At 29.6% G+C, this 19546-nt stretch overlaps 4 protein-coding genes across 6 annotated transcripts; all 4 read right to left on the reverse strand.

The window, feature by feature from the left end:
- Window positions 1-473: 473 nt before the first annotated feature.
- MESR3 (misexpression suppressor of ras 3) lies at window positions 474-8131 on the reverse strand. The gene is made up of 4 exons (XM_035094876.1): window positions 7711-8131; window positions 1741-2007; window positions 1365-1577; window positions 474-1281 (listed from the first exon to the last, which is right to left on the reverse strand). The coding sequence occupies exons 2-4, from the start codon at window positions 2002-2004 to the stop codon at window positions 937-939; spliced, it is 822 nt and encodes a 273-aa protein (XP_034950767.1). The 5' UTR covers window positions 2005-2007; window positions 7711-8131; the 3' UTR covers window positions 474-936.
- Window positions 8132-8757: 626 nt separating this feature from the next.
- On the reverse strand, window positions 8758-10190 carry LOC118074069 (transcriptional regulatory protein AlgP-like). 3 transcript variants are annotated; one of them, XM_035094982.1, is made up of 4 exons: window positions 10004-10190; window positions 9505-9915; window positions 9238-9432; window positions 8758-9102 (listed from the first exon to the last, which is right to left on the reverse strand). In XM_035094982.1, exons 1-4 carry the CDS (start codon window positions 10068-10070, stop codon window positions 8903-8905), a joined length of 873 nt encoding a protein of 290 aa, XP_034950873.1. In that variant the 5' UTR covers window positions 10071-10190; the 3' UTR covers window positions 8758-8902. The 3 variants fall into 3 exon arrangements, with proteins under 3 accessions (XP_034950873.1, XP_034950874.1, XP_034950872.1); XM_035094983.1 differs by having other exon boundaries at window positions 9238-9647; window positions 9816-9915; window positions 10004-10186; XM_035094981.1 differs by having other exon boundaries at window positions 9238-9915.
- A 138-nt stretch (window positions 10191-10328) lies between these two features.
- Window positions 10329-18059, reverse strand: LOC118074064 (coiled-coil domain-containing protein 170). Its single transcript, XM_035094970.1, has 15 exons — window positions 17793-18059; window positions 16878-16967; window positions 16650-16781; window positions 16168-16356; window positions 15811-16080; window positions 15589-15733; window positions 15322-15494; window positions 14998-15198; window positions 14771-14914; window positions 14213-14376; window positions 13953-14061; window positions 13386-13792; window positions 12444-12953; window positions 10872-11706; window positions 10329-10497 (listed from the first exon to the last, which is right to left on the reverse strand). The coding sequence occupies exons 1-13, from the start codon at window positions 17877-17879 to the stop codon at window positions 12806-12808; spliced, it is 2259 nt and encodes a 752-aa protein (XP_034950861.1). The 5' UTR covers window positions 17880-18059; the 3' UTR covers window positions 10329-10497; window positions 10872-11706; window positions 12444-12805.
- Window positions 18060-18502: 443 nt separating this feature from the next.
- LOC118074072 (uncharacterized) lies at window positions 18503-19479 on the reverse strand. Its single transcript, XM_035094985.1, has 3 exons — window positions 19331-19479; window positions 18837-18980; window positions 18503-18760 (listed from the first exon to the last, which is right to left on the reverse strand). The coding sequence occupies exons 1-3, from the start codon at window positions 19403-19405 to the stop codon at window positions 18620-18622; spliced, it is 360 nt and encodes a 119-aa protein (XP_034950876.1). The 5' UTR covers window positions 19406-19479; the 3' UTR covers window positions 18503-18619.
- Between the last annotated feature and the right edge of the window lie 67 nt (window positions 19480-19546).

Below are 19546 nucleotides of genomic sequence, written 5' to 3' on the forward strand. Positions count from 1 at the left end.
AAATGTAACGATAAAAATATATTTATATCACAGTCATAGATAAACAAATTACTCAACAATCATCAGCAAACTACTGTTACGAAGAGAAATTCGTTAATCTTAATATTCCTAATTCTCTACTATTATGTTCTATGAAATTCCTTTTTCTCTAAGTAAAGTTAATTATTTTTATAAATACGGATGGATGATTTGTGATAAATGTTTTTCAAACTTTGGCTAAACTAAGCCGAACAACTTTGAACATTATGACATTAAACATTATTATATTTTATTTTTATAATATTTGATAATTTCTTTGATTTTCTTCTTTTTTTTTTTTATTATTGACTTATTTTAAAAAATAGCTTTAATCTAGAACAAATTTTTTATCAAAATATAAATTAATAATACTTAAAACTTGTTAAATATTATTAGCAATATTAAAAAGTTTTTTCTTTTTTAATAATCATAAATAATTATAAAAAACATTGAGATTTTTCATTTAAAAAATGAATTTTTATAAAAGTTATTAAATGGTGTTTAAAATGTATTAACTTGTAAGAATTTGAATATTTAAATTGAAAAAGTTTTTCTAATAAAACATTGTCCATCGATAAAAGACATCAGTCTGTAGGATACTGTACTGTACTATCTCAAATATTATTTCAATGTGGATGCATTAAAAGAAGACTTAGATATATTAATTTTCTTATTAAGTAATAAATTTTAAATCTATTACATTGACACATCGCACCACATTAGAATTAATATGACGTTTATAATTGTTGTATAATATTTCAATTCTCATTTGTAATTTTTTATTTCATTTAAATCTACTGTAATTTGTTGGATGCAAGTCTAAATAAACTACGATAATAACTGTAAGAGAAACGATGATAATAACACCATTATAACGATTAAGCAAAAGATACAATGAATATAGAGATGATAATTATTCTAAACACTTGGTTCAAGTGAATTTTCTAGTTCATTTAGTGGAGGAACCAAGGTCTGGAGAGAAAAATATCGAGATCTATCAGTGACATCAACACTAGTGATATGTTGAAATTGACATGGCTGACTGATATTACTTTTTGATGGCAAAACAAATTTTTTCGGCGGTGGTTGTTTCTTCTTTTTCTTTTTTCCAGGTACTGAGAGACTAATATTTTCTGGGCATGACACTAGTTGTTCGATATGTTGCCAGAGATCATTCGCAGCTTTTGAGTTGTCAAAACTGAGTCCAGCTAAGCGAGAATGATCTGATGATAGACACATGGTATGGAAAGCAGGACCTGATACCTAATTCAAACAATAAATCCATTTTTATTCTACTAGAATTATTTATTTATTTATTTATTTGAATATATTTTTCATTTATTTACCTTGTAAGAAGAAAGATTATCAATTGTTTCTCGCCACAAAGTGAAACAGGTTCCTCTCTCAGCAAGAAGAATTTGAATTTGTCGTTTAGAACGAGATCTTGTCTCACCTAGATCTAAAACTACCACTGGAATCCCAGTAAATCTCAAGTCCCATCTTTCACCTTGAGTTGCACTGCCCAGGTATAAATTAGCAAGAGATTCACAGACGAAAACCTGAAGGAAAAAAAGAAACATTAGTCACATATTAAAATTTTAAAAGACATTAATTTGTCATACTTGGTATCCTTAATACATAAAATAGGTTGTTTGAATAGCATTTGAAATTTAAAACAAGTGACATTTGACAAAATTTAGAAAACGAGATAAAAAAAAATACCTGAGACTTTAGGCCACGGAAGAAAGTCTCGAGCTGCTCTCTTTCAAGTTGAGTGACTGGCTCTAGGCGATTTTCATCACTGTTCTCAGAACTACCTTCGCTTCCTTCGTAGCTGGACGTAGCTGACGTGTCAGCTTCACCTGTTGATGACAGTCGTCTTCTTCGGTTCGGGTTTCCATACTCACTATAATAGGATGAGCTGTGTAAGGAGAGATTCGACTGGAGAGTCGGACAGGAAGACGCGTACGTTGCTCCGTTCATCATTGACTGAAAGAAAAATTCCTGCATGTAGTTATCTTTCTTTGAAGTCAATTTACGTGTTGACATAAACAAGAATCGTTAATGTCCTGCATAAAGTGAACATGTTTGCGGTAAGTCTCTAGTTACATTGTAGAATACCACACAAAATGACGTCTCTACGGTGGGTCAATGATACGAATTGCAATGTAAGTATGATAGAGGAAAGTACGTCGCACGATACGCATCCAGACCGGAAGTCCATTCTCTTCTACAGAATAACAGCCGAGTGGCACTCGTTGTAGGCATTGTTTCTAACAGCGATAAGGTTCTCTATTCATTTTATATCGTACTTAAGCCTTCATCATCGGGATATTGCACTCTTTCTCAGGCAATCAGACAAACGATGTGGGCTTCCCACGCTTCGTTTAGTTTCCTTTATTTTTTTTTTTTTTTCAACTTTACATGATTTATAAAGAATTTTTTAAAATTCTTCATTAAAAAAATTTTTTCTGACTCTTTTAATTCCCATCGAGCTCACAGTACTGCCAACGATTTAATTGACCGTGACTCTAAAATAGGTCAATTTCTTAATTAATTACAAGTGATGAATTACAAAGCTATTAATTATCCGGTTTGAGGAAAAAATCACATTAATGATTTTTTAAATAAAAAATTATAAGTAGATGATAGTTGAATTAATTTTATCATCGAAATTATTATAAAACCATGTTAAAAAAAAAGTATAATATGAAGCGGGGAATATTTTTAAAGCTTGGGTTTACTAACCTCAAATTTTTTTCGTTAAACTGTGCAATTTTTGTTTATTTTTTTCTTGTAAAAAATAGTTAGGAATATTCAGAAAAGTGGTACACACATCGGAAAACAAAGATTGATAGTACAAGTGTAATAATAATTGTAGAAAGAATAATTTTTCAGTGAAGGGCTCATGACAAGTGCATCCGCCATGACACTTCAGAATTCACTAAAAATGATTTATTATACGATTATTATTGCACCTGTACTATCAGTTATTGTTATTCAATGTCTATACTACCTTTCTGAATATTCCTAAATATTTTTTACAAGAAAAAAACAAATAAAAATTGCGCGGTTTGACGAGAATAATTTGAGGTGATTTGAGGTTAGTGAATGAATGATTCTTTAATAGAATGTAATTATTTATTATTAATTATGGAGCAATTTTAGCCGCTAAAAAGAATTAATTATGACATTTAACTTTGCGTACACCGACCTCGTTCTAGGACTTTAATTGGCTAATGTTAACATCAAGCTCTTGTGTATTTTTTTTTCCATCTCCCTACTAAATACTAACGTAGGATTGAGTGTGTTTATACACTCAGTACAGAAACGCTCGAGCTAATTAGACTTTCCTGACCTGAGGCATCGTAGGAATTTTTTTATCGGCCATTTCCTCGCTGTTTGGAATGTCGAGTAACTAATTCTTCGTGCATGACGAACGAGTATAAAGGCGAGAGAAGACCATTAATTAGTATGATAATTCAACGCCTGAAGAATAAAAGAGTAGACTCTTATTGAAAGAGTCTAAAATAATATTCGTCCTCGACTTTAATTGGCCGGGCAATCAAGTGTAAGACAACTGTTACAATTAATTCTAATAGCCAACGATACAAATAACTGACAGTGGGTAAAATGACTAATTACTGTCCACGTCAAAGTCCTTGTTATATTAATGAATGAAATAAAACTCGGAATTGTGAATGAATGACGTCAAGATATTGAAAAAAAAAAAGGAAAAGTATTTTCACTTCTCATTTATGTACATTTTCGAATTAATATTGTTTTATCTTAATGACAACTTTCTTTGGCATTTGGAATCGGAATATGTTATTTTTAGAATTGTGTAATTAAAAGATCTTGAAGAAAAAAAATTGTTTTTGTTATTCAATAATCATCATTTGAAGCATAAACGTGTCTGACGTAATTGAATATTTGCATAATTATTTTTCTTTACATCGCAGTAGTCTTCCACGAAATACTCGCAAGTTGTGAGTAATCTCTTTGTTTTAGTCATGCATATAAAGATATACATATCATCACTAGAATTAACTATGTATTTTTTATTTTATCAGAACGAAAAAATTTCCACTGTGATACAATCAAAATTTTTTTTTTCTCATGGTTCAGAAAAAATTGCTTTTCTTAACGCTAATTTATACTGTCAGCGACAAATTAATTGATTTGTTTTACATCGATAAATTTTCTATTCATTAAATGTAAGATTTATTTCGTTGTACAACGATAAATTACTTGTGGAGATAAGAACATACGTACTGATAAAAACTTGACGGCCAAGTAAATAAATATTCATTTATTCTCGAAGACATTACGCCAATTATAATCGATTTTTACGGTTTTTGAGAGTTTTTTTTCAATTGAATATAAATTACCGAAGCAAAAATACTCATGAATAATAGCTATTCACTAAGAAAAAATTTTCACTAGACAAAAAAATGTTTATTTGATTGATATAAAGAATTTAAAATCATCGCAATAAAATATTTGATTGAATTTAATGAAATTTTCGCTTGAAATAGTCAATTATTAGCCAAGGGAGTAAAGCATGACATTCTGACTCGGGTGTAAAATTGCATCGATGTACAAAATTTTTTTTTCATGGTCCAATAGCCATAATTTTGATTAATTTTAATTTCTTTTTAATGATAGAATGAAAATAAAAATTTTTTGTATTCAATGATGACTATAATATCAACAGGGAATAAAATTGCTGAGTATTGATCAAAGTTTAGTAATTATTTTTTTGAAAAATATAATAATTTAGCATTGACAATAACTCTCGCTCTTGTATGTCAAGTTCTTGATACGTAGATTGAAAGTGTGAGTGAATTTCTTATATCGTAAAAATGTTATTATCCAGGTAATTAAGATTCTCAAGACTTGGTGTACTTTCTTCCGCGTGAACTTGTTTATTCGCATGAGACACTTGATGCAAGTCAGCTTCATCAAACCGGATATGGAACAGACCCCCTGGTATAATCTTAACGAGAACAGATTAATTGGATTCGCTGATGACTCATTCTTCATAGATGCATCCTATTAACTACAAGCTATATATAATCTCATAAAATGCGTCTTTAGTCTACGAGAAAATTCTTCAAGTTAAGAATCACTGCTTCATAATGCCATACACCGTTTTAATCTGCTGAAAGAACTTTTCCGTACGACTGCACGTTGTGCTTCATAAGAGACCTGGAATGCGTCATAATGCTCTGATATTTTTGTGTGCTCAGGTGTAGTATGTATTTATTGCAATGTTTATGAGCATTGTGAGAAGTATTATGTTTACTGTGAAAAAGAATTGACTTATTATTATTCAACTCTTTTATATTCACAAAAAGTTATGAAGCTATGGAAAAATTCTCATTGCAAATAAATTTATATTTACAATATTTTCTAAAATATTATTTAATATAATAAAATTAAAAAAATATGATCAATATTTTTATTATCCATTTGTTTGCATCTTCATAGTTATGGCATGATAAATTCTACGTATAGAATGAAAGAACAAAACTATTCATCATGTGATTTAATATTTGTTCCTATGGACTTTCAAATGAATACTCTAAAGACTATTGTCACGAGCAAAATTAACGATGTGTGACGCATTTAACGATAAGAGAAACGTTCTAAATGACGTGTGCTAATAAATTCACCTCTTCTACTATCGAAAATTATACAAAAATTAATGAGAAGTCAATAAAAAAAAATTTTCTCTAATCGTTAACAATAAAGATCATAAGAGAAGATAAATCGACATTTACAGATGGGAATCCGCAAATATATATGTATATATATATATATATTGTAATACATAACTTGTGTTAGCAATGTGGGTTACCGAGCAAGCAATTCTTCTTGCCGTTTAGGTCGCAGACATTCGAAAGGTGGATAAAAGAAATAAAAAAAAAAAAATTTGAAGATGAAGAGAAAAAGCCGGAGAGAGCGGATTGATGGCACTGAAAAGTGAAGGAGACGAGAGAGGAGAAGAAGACATGGTCAACGAACCAAGTTCAGACCCTGAGGCCACTTCTTCCTCATAAGATTTTGCATATAAGAAATCTTTCAACATGCACCTGAGTTCCAAAACCTTGAGTCTACGCATCTAGGGTCTTATTCAATGTGACCTCGTGTCCCGCATGCTGGGGAAAGTTACACCTGTATAGAAATATGATAACTAGCTGTATGTTACCTTTGGGAAAAAAAAAGTTTAGAAATTTTTGTATTCTTATAACTTATGAGTCAACAATGACGAATATACTATTATGAGACCAAGGGCATGGGAATATTTTTTTTGAAAATATCGTTATAAGCCACACCTTTAATTACTTTTAATATTGATGATGATGATGATGAAGCACTAATCTAACACAATAATTTTTATTGCGCCAAGTATGCTGTCAAAATTGTAGCTGCGTAATTGTAAAATAAACAAGTGGAATATTTACTTTTCATTATCAATCAAAAACAAACGAGAATTCTTTTTTATTTACAGCCAATTTAATTTGTAAATAATTAGAAAATTTAAACCATTAAAAACAATAAAAAGTTGAAAATTTAAACAATAATAAATAATTATAATTAAGTTAATGTATTATAATTAATATATAAATTTTTTAAAGACAGATACTTATTTCTTTCTATCTATCGTAGTGCAGCCTAAAAATCTATCAAAATAACTGGCCTATGGGTCATTAGAAAAAACCAATGCTCAGATAATTCTATTTAAAATAATGGAGCACAATAAAAATGTATTTTTTTAATAAATTATTTTAAGTAACCATCAAAACTTAATCAAAATATTTTATTGCAACTATTTAAAACTTGGAATTTATTGGTTAAAAAAACTATTTTGGAAAGCTTCAAAAAAAAAGTACATGTGTGGTCCATAAAATGGAGAGTTGTTTAGAATAACTTTGATTACAAAGAAAATACTGTCAAGATTAGTAATAAATTATAATGAGACTGAATTTTATTGGGAATTATTTACTACTTCCTCATGTAGTAGAAAGTAGAGTTAAGACACATTGAATTGTTAATTAAAAATCCTAATAAACGAAACTTGACGTATTTTAAATGAAATATTAATCACTTGGAGGAGAGATTAAAAATTAATTATATATCATTATCGCGTTGTATATTCTTTATGACAGTGTTTTGGTACAAATAAATGACACACTGATCCAATTGCCACGTACATATAGGCAGTAACGCCTCCCAATTACTTGCAAACCAGATAGGATAAGAAAGAATAGCGTGCATGTTGCAAATGCATATCAGGATCTGTTACTATAGATATCTTGTATATGATCATCGTACACATAAGGATGATTTCATAGCATATCCGGTTTTTGAGTCGAGGGCCCGCATGTTATACTGAAAAATCGCTTTTTATTCCCGCCAAAGGCACGTACACACTCTGATCGCACCAAAGAATATATCTCTGCTTACAAAGATCCGTTTGCATAATATTGTTTGCTCTTATTTACCAACTACATTCTTTCTTCAAAAATACCATACATTTACAGCATCGAATTATCAATGGAAAAGTCAATATATTTATTACTAATTATTGTTGAACATTATGACTTATCATTGGAATAAAAAAAAAAGTAAATATAAGTTTCGTGAAATGATGTCAAGTAAATGATAAAAAAAAGAGATAGGTACCTGAGTTTAATTAATTTTTGATAAGATTTAAGATAAATAAGTTATAAAGCTTGGAATATAACGGTGATTCATAATTAACGAATACACTTTTTAAATGATTATAGTCACTATGTACACTAAATAATTTTGACTTTCCACTCTAATTCACTTCACTTGGATGGTAATTATTTTATCTAATAAAGTCAAAATAATGAACAAATAATTTATTTTTTATTCTTGCGATCGTTGACCGATAAGAATATCGATTGAATTTATTTTGCGACTAATGATAGTGATCAGGAATGAAATAGCACGGGAGTGCAACGCGCAAGTCTTTACTCTACAGTGAATGGCGTTGGACTGAGGTTCCACGGTGTTGTGCGTCACGACTCAGCAGCAGCAGCGGCGGCGGGGACAAGCTTGGGGAGCTGGAACGACCCTCTAGCTTGTGTCTAACCTCCAGTACACATTTATATATACCTATATATTTCCTAGATTGGCAAATTCAGAGCGTTCGTGATTTTGCGCACAAACGAGATGCTACTCACGTCACAATTTTTCACCTGAAAATGCCAAAAAAAAATAGTCAACATTTAAAAAACAAATTCCAATGGTATTGTTTTAAAGTATTATCTTTGGACTAATCTTGTATTCTACTTCTACCTTGGTTGGTAGCAGGAAGAATGTCAGCTTGACGGCATACGATAATTGACTACTCACAAACAATTGAGTTGACACTAGATGAGGATTACCTATTGTCTATGTGAATAATTACTTGAGGAAACATTTTACAATTTGTCTCACAAAAGATTAATAATAAAATTCTGACGAGGATAACTTATTTTTTAGATATAACATGAGGAATGTTGTACGTTATTCACTGTTGAACACAACTTAATGTGACTCACTGATATTTAATAATTATTTTTATTGAAACCAGTTTAGATATAAATAGAAAAAAGTTTTTTTTTTTAATTATTTTATTATTTGGCTTAATTTTTTATAAATTAAAATAAATTAAATCATCATCGGTTTTTTAGTCAACAAATTATTTTGTTTAATTTTAAAAATATTTTATTAAATAAGTGACATTTGGTAATCTCTATTAATTATTTTAATAAATGATCAAAGATATTTATAATTCAACACAAAATTATTTTTTACAGTATCAAAAAAGGCGTTAATTCAAATTAAGATAACAGAAACACAGTTATTATGATGAAATGAAAAGTGCTAGAAATACCGATAAGAATGCTGGTATCAATTGTAATTTGATGTTTGATGCTGAATTACACAAATCTTTATCGCTACACGTTGCACATTTATTGTCACTATCATTTTTTTTGTCTTTACATGATTCTTCTGTTTTTTTCGCACATAAACGTTGCAACGTCTTTTTCTGAGTATCTTTATCTGAAAAATAGAAAAAAAATGATTTTATTTATGGATCAATTAACTTGCCATAATTATGGAAACAACAGTAATAGTTTTTTAAGAATTGATTAGAAAGAACATTTTGTTATTTATTGAAATAAGTACGAAACTTACTTTGGGTGATAATTTTTACACATTCCCAATCACTTGAAGTATCACGTTTCAATCTTGACAGAGTTTGATTTTGTTTCCAACTTCGAAAGAATGTTAGAAGTGTTTGTTCCTCTAGGTTGAATGGAACGTCAGGTACTGCTGCTGACTTTGTTTTAAGGTTTAGTGGTGTTTCTCCTGCTAGTTTTGCAGTTGCATCTCCTGCTGGTTTTGCTGTTGCTTCTCCTGCTGGTTTTGCTGTTGCATCTCCTGCTGGTTTTGCAGTTGCATCTCCTGCTGGTTTTGCTGTTGCTTCTCCTGCTGGTTTTGCTGTTGCTTCTCCTGCTGGTTTTGCTGTTGCTTCTCCTGCTGGTTTTGCTGTTGCATCTCCTGCTGGTTTTGCTGTTGTTTCTCCTGCTGGGTTTGCTGTTGTTTCTCCTGCTGGTGGTACTGTTGTCTCTCCTGCTGGTGGTACTGTTGTTTCTCCTGCTGGTTTTGCTGTTGTCTCTCCTGCTGGTGTTACTGTTGTTTCTCCTGCTGGTTTTGCTGTTGTTCCTCCTGCTGGTGGTACTGTTGTCTCTACTTCCGGTGGTGCTGTTGTTGTTTCTGCACCACACTCTACGGTAGGTGCTTTATCGGGATTAGCCCAGCAGTCATTTTTTTCATCGTCAGTTGTACATACACGACATTTCAACGATATACCTAGAATAAATTATAAACGTTGATAAATAAATCAAATATCCAATTTTTAAGGACAATTTTCAAAGAATGTTAAATACAAATCAATTACCTCGTTGAACATTAACTACTAGAAGAATTAAAAGAAACAGATACGATGTCAATTGTTTTGTGATCATCTTCACTCAATAATAATTAGATTCCAAAAGTACACTAGCACTGTCTTTAACTAAGTGAACGGATTCATACTGTGATAAGGGCTTTTACATATTCCCACCACCCATACGTCTAAGTGTTACAAGATAAAACTTGTATTGTCTTATCATAATAATAAACTCACAATCAATAAAATATCCTAGGTAAGCTGATATGATTCAGGCGAGCGATAATTTTTTTTATTTACTTCGTGATAACTGAAACAATTTTTTCGGTAGACCAACGAAGTTGTCTTCGACCACCAATATGACTTTAGCAAATGTCGTTATCATAATTTATTGATTAATGGTATCAATTATCCACAAACCATATGTTGATGATAATTAAGATATTCCAGTTTTCTAGATTAAAGAAAATAAAGGATATTTTTCCCCCATGTTGATGAACATTCTGAAAAAGACATTTGATCCAAATAAAAAGATTAATCATTCCAATTATCAACCACTTCAAGACCATTCCAAGATTTTTGTAATCCAATTGAATTCACACTGTTAATAACAATTAAATAATACTATTGAACATAAAATTAGTGCATTAATAATGAAATTTCTTGATAATCTTGAAATTATCAGCAACATATGCTGTAATAAATATTTTTAGAAATTTGAGTAAAGAATCAGATAACAAAGATAATAGATAAATTTTCTAAAATTTTTGAAACAAAGTATAAAATTGAAACAATGATAAATTTAATAATTCTTCTTTTCAATAATTACAAAAAAAATTATTTTATTTTTATATTGTTTCTCACTTAATTATAATACCTGATTATTCAACAAATATAATTTTTTTTTATTAAGAAGAATAAGATTACAAAGTAACTAAGTAAATATCTGATTTAAAACTTAATTCATTTTTATTATATTATATTGCGCAATGAACAGTTCCATTGAATGTCAAGTCAAACATTTCACAAAATCGAGTCATTAATTGTTCTGCTGGTTTGTTCATCATGGACATAGTTTTATAAGCAAGCATGTTTAATCCGTCATGATAAGGTAATATCTATCTCTACTTCCGTATCATCGACGACAAAGATTATTTAGAAATAAAATTTATCACATTCGTTAAATAATAAAATAAATTTTAATTATTTTCAATAACTGTTACAAGGATGTAATAAAACCTCGCTTGTTCCTGATTCATGAAGAAAGTTAATCAGAGTTTCATCTTAGCAGGATATTAGCTTATAATTCCTCTATACCGTGAGACATTAAATCACAATACAATATAGGAATATGTAGTGAAACTTTTATGGTGAACTTTAAAGCAGTCAAGAATTGTTTTCTTCACTTATTCCCACCGTGTGCTTGCTCGTTGGTATTTTTTTTTTTTTTATATTTATTTTATTTTTTCTTTTTATTCCTCTTCTTCAGTCCTTTTCTCTTGCTTCGTTTTACGCTTGGTCCCTTCGTCTCTCACACTTCCTTACATTTCATGGCATCCTCTCTTATACACACATTACATCGTGGTCGTCTGACTACCTCACGATCGTCTGCATCCCGGAATGTGGTTGTACCACTTGAATACTGCAAATCCAACTTCATTCGTTATATTCTTCTAAGTTTTGATACCCAACCGAATATTTTTTTAAAGTATCTATTAAATGATTAGAATAAAATTGTGCATAAATAAAATATGAGATAACGATAAAACAATTTTTTTAAAAATATCATAGCAGAAAAATAATAAATTTTTATAGTGAAATTATTCTCTATTTATTTCTATATATTCTTTTATATTTATAGATACTTAAGTCTGTCTGTAAATACTACTTGTTTACGTTAATATATAAACAGGTGCTTTACAGGAGGTATTCAACATTTTTTTATTTTTAAGGTAGTTCTAGCAATTAACGAATCTCTTGAGATTGGTGTAAATAATTTGAGGATGTATGTAACATTTGAAATCTTCTATAAAGTAAATGATTCTTCGATTAAGATAAAAAAATAAGTACCTACATCAAGCATTTGTTTAAAAATCTATGATAGAATTCAATTATAAATAACAAAAAATGCTGTCTTATACATTAGTCGAATGAGAGACAGGCTTATTTTCTACCTTTGTTGTTTACATACTGTAGATAATTTTAAAAATAGAATAATTATTTTGTTAAATAATTTTGAATAAAAATTTCATCAGAAAAAAAGTGGTTATCAGTAGTTTTATAAAGAAAAATTTTAGAAATGATATATTTTATATTAAAAGACGAATTAAATTAAAAAATTTATCTGGTAATTAATCGTTAATTTTCGAAAATTAATAGAAAAAAGAAATTGTATGTTATTCAGTAGAGATTCAATTAAAACATTTAGAAAATTATCATTATTTTTTACTTATTTTTGAAGGCCTTCTCCAAGTGCCCCTAAGCACTAGAACCACCTTAAATGTCTTTTAATTATTTTTTAAAATTATTTATAATCAGATGTTATTGTAATACTTGTTAATGCAAGTGTAATATATAATAGTCCAATTGATTGCTAATTATTATCTTACTGACATACTTTTTTGCTGTTTATTATAATTATCAATAACAATTGAACACTTCAGATATGAAAATTGGACATTTTTGATAAATCTAAAAAATATTGCACTTTGCCCAATCTTTTAACTTCACATCACATCATCCTTTGTTGTATTTTTTTTTACAATTATTTATTTGTGCGTTAGGCATTTAATAATGAAATCTCGCCCTGGGTCACGGTAATAAACTACTCCTGACAGGTCTTTTATATTCATCATCAATTTCATGAAGATCAGGTGGATCCGCAAAACCACTATCATCATAACGAGTACAGCGGGATCCAGGAGATCGTGGTGGATGAACTGTATGTACTGGATGAATGCTAAAAATATCAATAATTAATATAAACAAGATAAATAAATATTAATACAATTTTAAACGGAAACAATTTGAATCAAAGTCTTACAAATGACTGTGTTAATTGCTAAAATAAATAAAAAAGATAATTTAGTCATAAAAAGAGTGGAGATATCAAGGTTTATTTCTGAGAAAAATAAAATCAGTATAATAAAGATTTGCTAAGATTAGTGAGATAAAATTTTTGAAGACCAGATATCCTTGATAAAATTCAAAGATACTTATAAAGAAATTAAAAAGATTATTTAATTAAATATTTCTATAAATATTTAAAAATTAATTGATATAATTCGAACAATTAAATTCATTCTTGAAGAATCATAAAGCCTTTAATAAAGAATGCGACTTTTAATTACATGAATTAATTTATATTTTAACTTTTAATTAAAAAAATTACCTTGTACATCTGGATGGACTTGTCTCCAATGGTTCATCATACCGCCTAGACAACATTGTAAAATCGCGATGAGCAGTTATTATCTTCTGCAGACGACTAATAATTTCATAATCGGGTGTGCAGATTGGCTCAGAAAGTAATTTTGCTACAGAAACCCGGAAACTTTGTAATTGTGACTCTCTTCGTGTAACCTCAGCTAAATTCTGTTTAACCTGTGCCAGTTCATCCCTTAGTAATTGTAAAGAATGGTCATTAATTGATCTCTCCTGATCAGCAGTTTCAGTTGTGGTTCGCATTTGATCTTTCAACATTGTTAATTTTCTACTGTAACGAGTTCTTAACATTTCGCTTTCAACCAAACGCTTTTGGAGATCTTCAATTTTACGGCTACGCTCTAGTGCTGAGATCTAGAAAATATATCCCATAATTAATATTTTATTAAAAAGAAAATAGTTATTTAATCAATAAAAATAAATTAGAATATTCGCAATGAAATATTTTATTGAATTTAACGAAATTTAACTTGAAAAATGGATTTTAATTTCAGTGTAGAATTATTATAAATACCTTATAATCCGCTGCTTCTGTGAGTTGAGCACTCAATTCACGGTTCCTTGATTTTTCTTCTGCCAATTGTATCTGAAGTCTATCCACTTGTTTCATAGCTTTTTTTGCCCTATAAATTATTCATAAGATTTTATAGAAAAGATTGAATATAATAAATAATACAATGGTTTAGCACAAGAAATCTACAAAATCATTTAATATAAAATTTAAAAAACTCTACCATATACCACCTCCTATTAAATATAATATCAAGAATATACCTCAGGTTTGCTTCATCTCTTTCAGCCTGTAACATCGACTTAATTCTCACGCCGTCTTCTTGAAGAGAAAGCTTCCTACGCAAAAGGTCCAAATGTAGATCTCTTCGTTGTAACTGTTCACGTAAAGTCCTCACTCTCCTTTGAAGTTGATAAACAACCGAAGTCTGAAATACAAAAAATAACAACGTAATCACTATTTGTATGAAGTTAATTATTTGAAATCAAATACATATGTACTAAAGTTAAATAGGATGATTGATTGTGATCATTTGTGCATCGAGAATTTTAAAATGAAAATTTAGTGATGGTAACTACAAATATAAGTATTCAAAAATGCAGCTGATTAGTTCGATGAGTGAAATGAATTTTCCTTCCTACGGCTTACTTCTTTAAGATACGGAAGCTCGAACGACCGCTCCCGTCGGATCCTGGGAAACGTCGTGTAGTTGTAGACTAGCTGTGAAAGCACATACACGAGACAAGAGACAAGACACCGAGATTAGAAGCAAAAAACCCAAGGACAATCAACATAAAATTCACCCTATTTTGTTTCTTCACCTTGTCCACAAGTTTATCAGTTTCAAGTCGTGCTAGTTGTTCGGCTCGCACCAGAAGAGCTTCTGTCTGAAGATCCAATCCAATTTCCTGAGATATTTCGTCCATCTGCATTGCTTTTCCCAAACGCTCCAAAAATATTTGAAACTGAAAAAGTTGAATTTTATTTTAATGTGATGTCATAACAATCTCTCAATTGAATAGCTTGGAATTTTTTTTTCTCAACGTACTGTTTGTTTATCACGTCGTAAAGATTCTCTTGAGAGCTCACTACTTGTCAGCTCCGATTCTAACTTATGGATTTTAGTCTCAAGGGCTGTACGATCTTCTTCAAGATTACGTAGCTTTATCATAGTATTTTCTACCAACTCACTTTGACGATTTGCTGATTCTGTGACTGAACTCAATTTTTCTTTCAAACTTTGGATTTTCTATATAAAATAGTAATAATTATTGATCACTTATTAATCATTGGGATCGATTTTCAATCGATGGAAAGTTCATCGTCAGGACAAAAAGTGCACCTAGACCCATTTTTTAATTTTTAGACTTACAAGTGTTTGATCCTTGTGATCAGCAAGGATTTCACGTATTCTATCTTTTATCGAATTTTCATGAGACTCCACAAATCTATTTGAGGTGCTTACGAGTATAGCTAGTGATTCAAGTAGATGACGCATTTCTGTTTGGATTCGTTGTAATTTTTCTTCTTTATTTTTTAAATCCTCTGCAATAAAGTTTATGCAGACATTAAATTTTCATGGTTGATGTCATAACAGATTGATAAACTACAAAGTGAACTATTTTATCAGCAGTCTTACCTCGGAGTTGGCAAATAAGAACTTCTTGATTAGAAACATTTCCTGTAATCGTTGAAAAATTTCTGTTTACGCTTACCAATTTGTCCCTGAGCTCGTTCAATTCTCTTTCAGCGACCCTGTATTGCATCTCAAGACATTCTTTGTCCTAGAAGATCATAAAATGGCTCTCTGTTACCAAATGAAATATTTTTCGATTAAAAACAAATATCATTCTCCTTTCACCTGACGAACACGGTCTAAATCAGCTGCTTGAGCAGTGACCTGCCTTTGTAATTGATCTCTCTCAATATTTGCACGTTCTAATAAATCTCTACAACTTTTAGATTCAACTTCAACACTTGTTAAATGACTTTCAATACTTGTACTTTTTGTACGAAGTCTATTAACTTCTTGAACAAGTTCTTCAGCTTTGTGAATTATCATTTCGGGACTTTGATAAGTGCTGTCACAAAAGTCAGTGTTCAATGCGTGGGCAAGTCGTCGAACAAAGTCCTAATTCATCAAAAAAAAATCCATAACCTCATTTTTATGACACATTCTTTGACAATAGATTTTTCTAAAAATAAAGTTTAATGAAACCTGCAAATTCAAACGTGCTCTTTCTTTTAAATCAATTTCTTCAGCAATGTGATGTTCTAGTTGGCGAATTTTTTTTTCATATTCTCGGTTTTTTTCTTCATGATACTTGACATCACGTTGGAGACTTTGAATTGTTATTTCATTACGACCATGAGTGGAATAAAGATTTTTTTCTCTATCCTCCAAATCCTAAAAAGTTCATTAATATTAATGAATTACAATATTCATAAAAAAAAGGTTAAATACACTGAGAAAATTTTTTATTGTAAACAAGTAATTTTTTTTAACCAATAAAATCAAAATTTTGAATAGTCGTCCATTACTATATTTATAAATTGATAGCAAAATCTCGTTAAATTAAATAAAATATTATATTGTGAATATTCAAAATTATTTTTATTAATTAAATAACCATTTTCTTGTATAGCAAAAATTTTCTCCACAGTGTAGTTGAAGAATAATTTATTGAAATCCTTATTTACTTGAATTCGTTTTTTCAAGCTCGATATAATCGAATTCTGTCTAGCAGCTTGTTCTCTCAGTTGATCAGCTTCCATTTGGAGTTCTGCAACCCTTTGGTCGCGTGATCTCAACGTACTTTTCATCTCTTGTAGCTAAAACCAATTGAAAGTATCATTAATCTTCTTATCTATCTGTCTTTTTTATTTCACTAATAAATTAACACTTGAGAAGATCATAAACAGACTTACTTCAGTTGACAGCCGATCTCGTTTATATTCCAAAACAGCCAATTCACTTCTCAAGTTTGTTGTGACGTCATGCGTCATATCGTCCTCAAGCTAAAATTATTTCCCATTTTTTCCATTTACTACTAAATAAATAGTAATTGACAAATTCACCAAAACAGGCTTTTATTAGAAAAAAATATTAATAATTAAATTTGCATTAAAATGGTATAATTTTCTTCAAAACTTCCATACTAGTGAGTCTCAAAGGATTCACTGGACTAGAAACATCGTCTATGTTACTAAAGGAAGAAATACCTGAGCTAGATTCCTACAGTTATATTCATAGATTTAAGCTATGCTCGTGATAGGGCGTTTCGTGACGAGATTCGTGCTATGCACAAGTTTACCTCGCGAGCTACTTTACAAAGAACATCTCAACATGTATAAAAATAAATTCCTTCAATATTTCTCTCTTTTACATTGTATTCATAAAATATATTATACTTCCAATACAATGACATGGACCTATTTTCCAGCATTGCAACTTTTGTTTGAATAAATTATTATTACCAATATAAATTTAATTTTTGTTTTTAAATTTATAAAGCAATATTACATCATTTGAATTAACTTAATAATCTCTAATCATTAGTAAAATAACTTTTAATTGTTTTTTTTTTTCAATCTAATAGATAATAGATTGTTATCTTTATAATAACCATTGTTGACAATAGCAATAAAGTATGAAGAAAAATAAAATCGATTTGTTTGAGTACTATGGCAACGAGTCTACTCTTCAGGTCAATATTTACCCAATTCTTACAAACTCAATATACGTAGCTTTAAAAATGATGAAAAAAGCCATAATTATTTCGTAAAATAAATCAAAGACATTCAGTAAAAATAATTATCTTAATTTTATTTTATCTCTTAAACCTTGTCTGGTGATGAAATACAAAGTGTTTTGAAAATCTTGAGATCTTCTTCTGTATTTCCAGGTGATTCCTTCGTCTCTTCAGCCATTTATATATATTTTTCTGAATATTATTCAATATCCACTTCAATCAAATTTTGTTGTTGAGTAATTACTAATTATAAGTGAAAGAATAAAATAATAGGATTATTTTTATACATCATCTCTTTCATAAAAATGAACACACTGAACTAAACTTTGGACACCGATGGCCTGTGTAAAAGTGTTAGATTGTTGATTGAATATCAACACGCAAAGTCGTGCCGGTGTATGACGTCATTACATTGCTACTAAGGCTCAGGATAATCGAAGAGATGTAACAAGCAACTCTTTCATTCTATGAAGAAGACATTGGTGATAGCATTGGATGGTTGCTAGGATAACTAATAACTTTAAAATAAAAATTTGAAAAATAGAAATACTTAAAAATCAACGTTATTTTATTGGATAGATAGATTAAAGAATTCTTATCTTTTCTAATGACTATAATTTTTAATATTATTGCTCAACGATATCACAAGTCAAGAAGATAATAAGTGAAGATGAAAGAAAATTAGATAAAAATTTCTTCTTTCAATTGTTTTGCAATCACAGTACTTGGTTGTTTTGATTAAAGCATTTATTTTATTACTTATCAAATTATCTAAATATAAGAACTTAACAATAAATCTGATTACTTCTTATACAGAAAACTTTATTGATGGTTTTCGAAACATTTTTCATTTATACTTATATTCTAATTTTTGCTAATCATCAAAAAAGTACTCTATGATTTAGATGATTTCAGTGTTTACTTGATCCAAACATGTGGCCACATAGCTTTAAAGGACAAGCACAGTCCTATGAAAGTTCCAACACATGTTATTCCAAATAAAATTTTATCAGAAGTACCTCTCATCAAATAAACAGGTACACCTTTTGCTTCTTGTTCCTGAAATATGAATAAAATTTATTATTGGTACCAAAGATATCAACGATAGTTACTTAATAGATTTTTTTTATATTACCTGGAAATATTTTTGCCAATATTTTATGCGTTCAGGAACAGTTGGTCGATCATCAAGATTAGGTTTTGAAATAGTGGAGGCAGGCTTTGTGTTAATGGAATCATATATTATGACTGACTGAGTTTTACTCAACTGTACAGGTCTCTGAAGATATAAAAAGTACATAAATAAATAAATATTGAAGTATTATAGCTTGTTAATTATTAAATGAGCTATCGCTGTTTCTAATTTTAGTTGAAAAATATTACTGTGAGGTTAGGAAGGCGAATTTATAGAAATTTATTTTTCTTGGCTTTTTAACGAAGGTAAATAGTATTTTATGTTAAATTAATGCATTTATTTATTCTTCTAATATTAACAATAAATAGGAAAGTTGAGAAAAGAAATGTCCCATGTTATCTTGACTATAATTGTGTAAAATCAAAAACTCTGCAAGACAACTGTTCTATTGATAACGAAATTGTAAAACAATTTATGTACTGATAATTACTTACAATTGGAAAAAGGGGTTGTAATTTATTAGATCGCGAAAGTCGACCCAAGGATCTGCTAAATTCGTGGAAAGCCATTTTTCGGTTTTCACTTATGCAATCAATAGAAATACGAAAGGAAACGTTGGTCAGATAAACACTATATTTTATGCAATTCTTACGATAAGAAATAATTTTACTATTTCTACATATGGTAAAGTAGAGCATTGTACAGTACCG

Source organism: Chelonus insularis, unplaced genomic scaffold (assembly GCF_013357705.1).
Source record: "Chelonus insularis isolate UGA/USDA-ARS -01 unplaced genomic scaffold, ASM1335770v1 contig_131_pilon, whole genome shotgun sequence".
Taxonomy (NCBI): domain Eukaryota; kingdom Metazoa; phylum Arthropoda; class Insecta; order Hymenoptera; family Braconidae; genus Chelonus; species Chelonus insularis.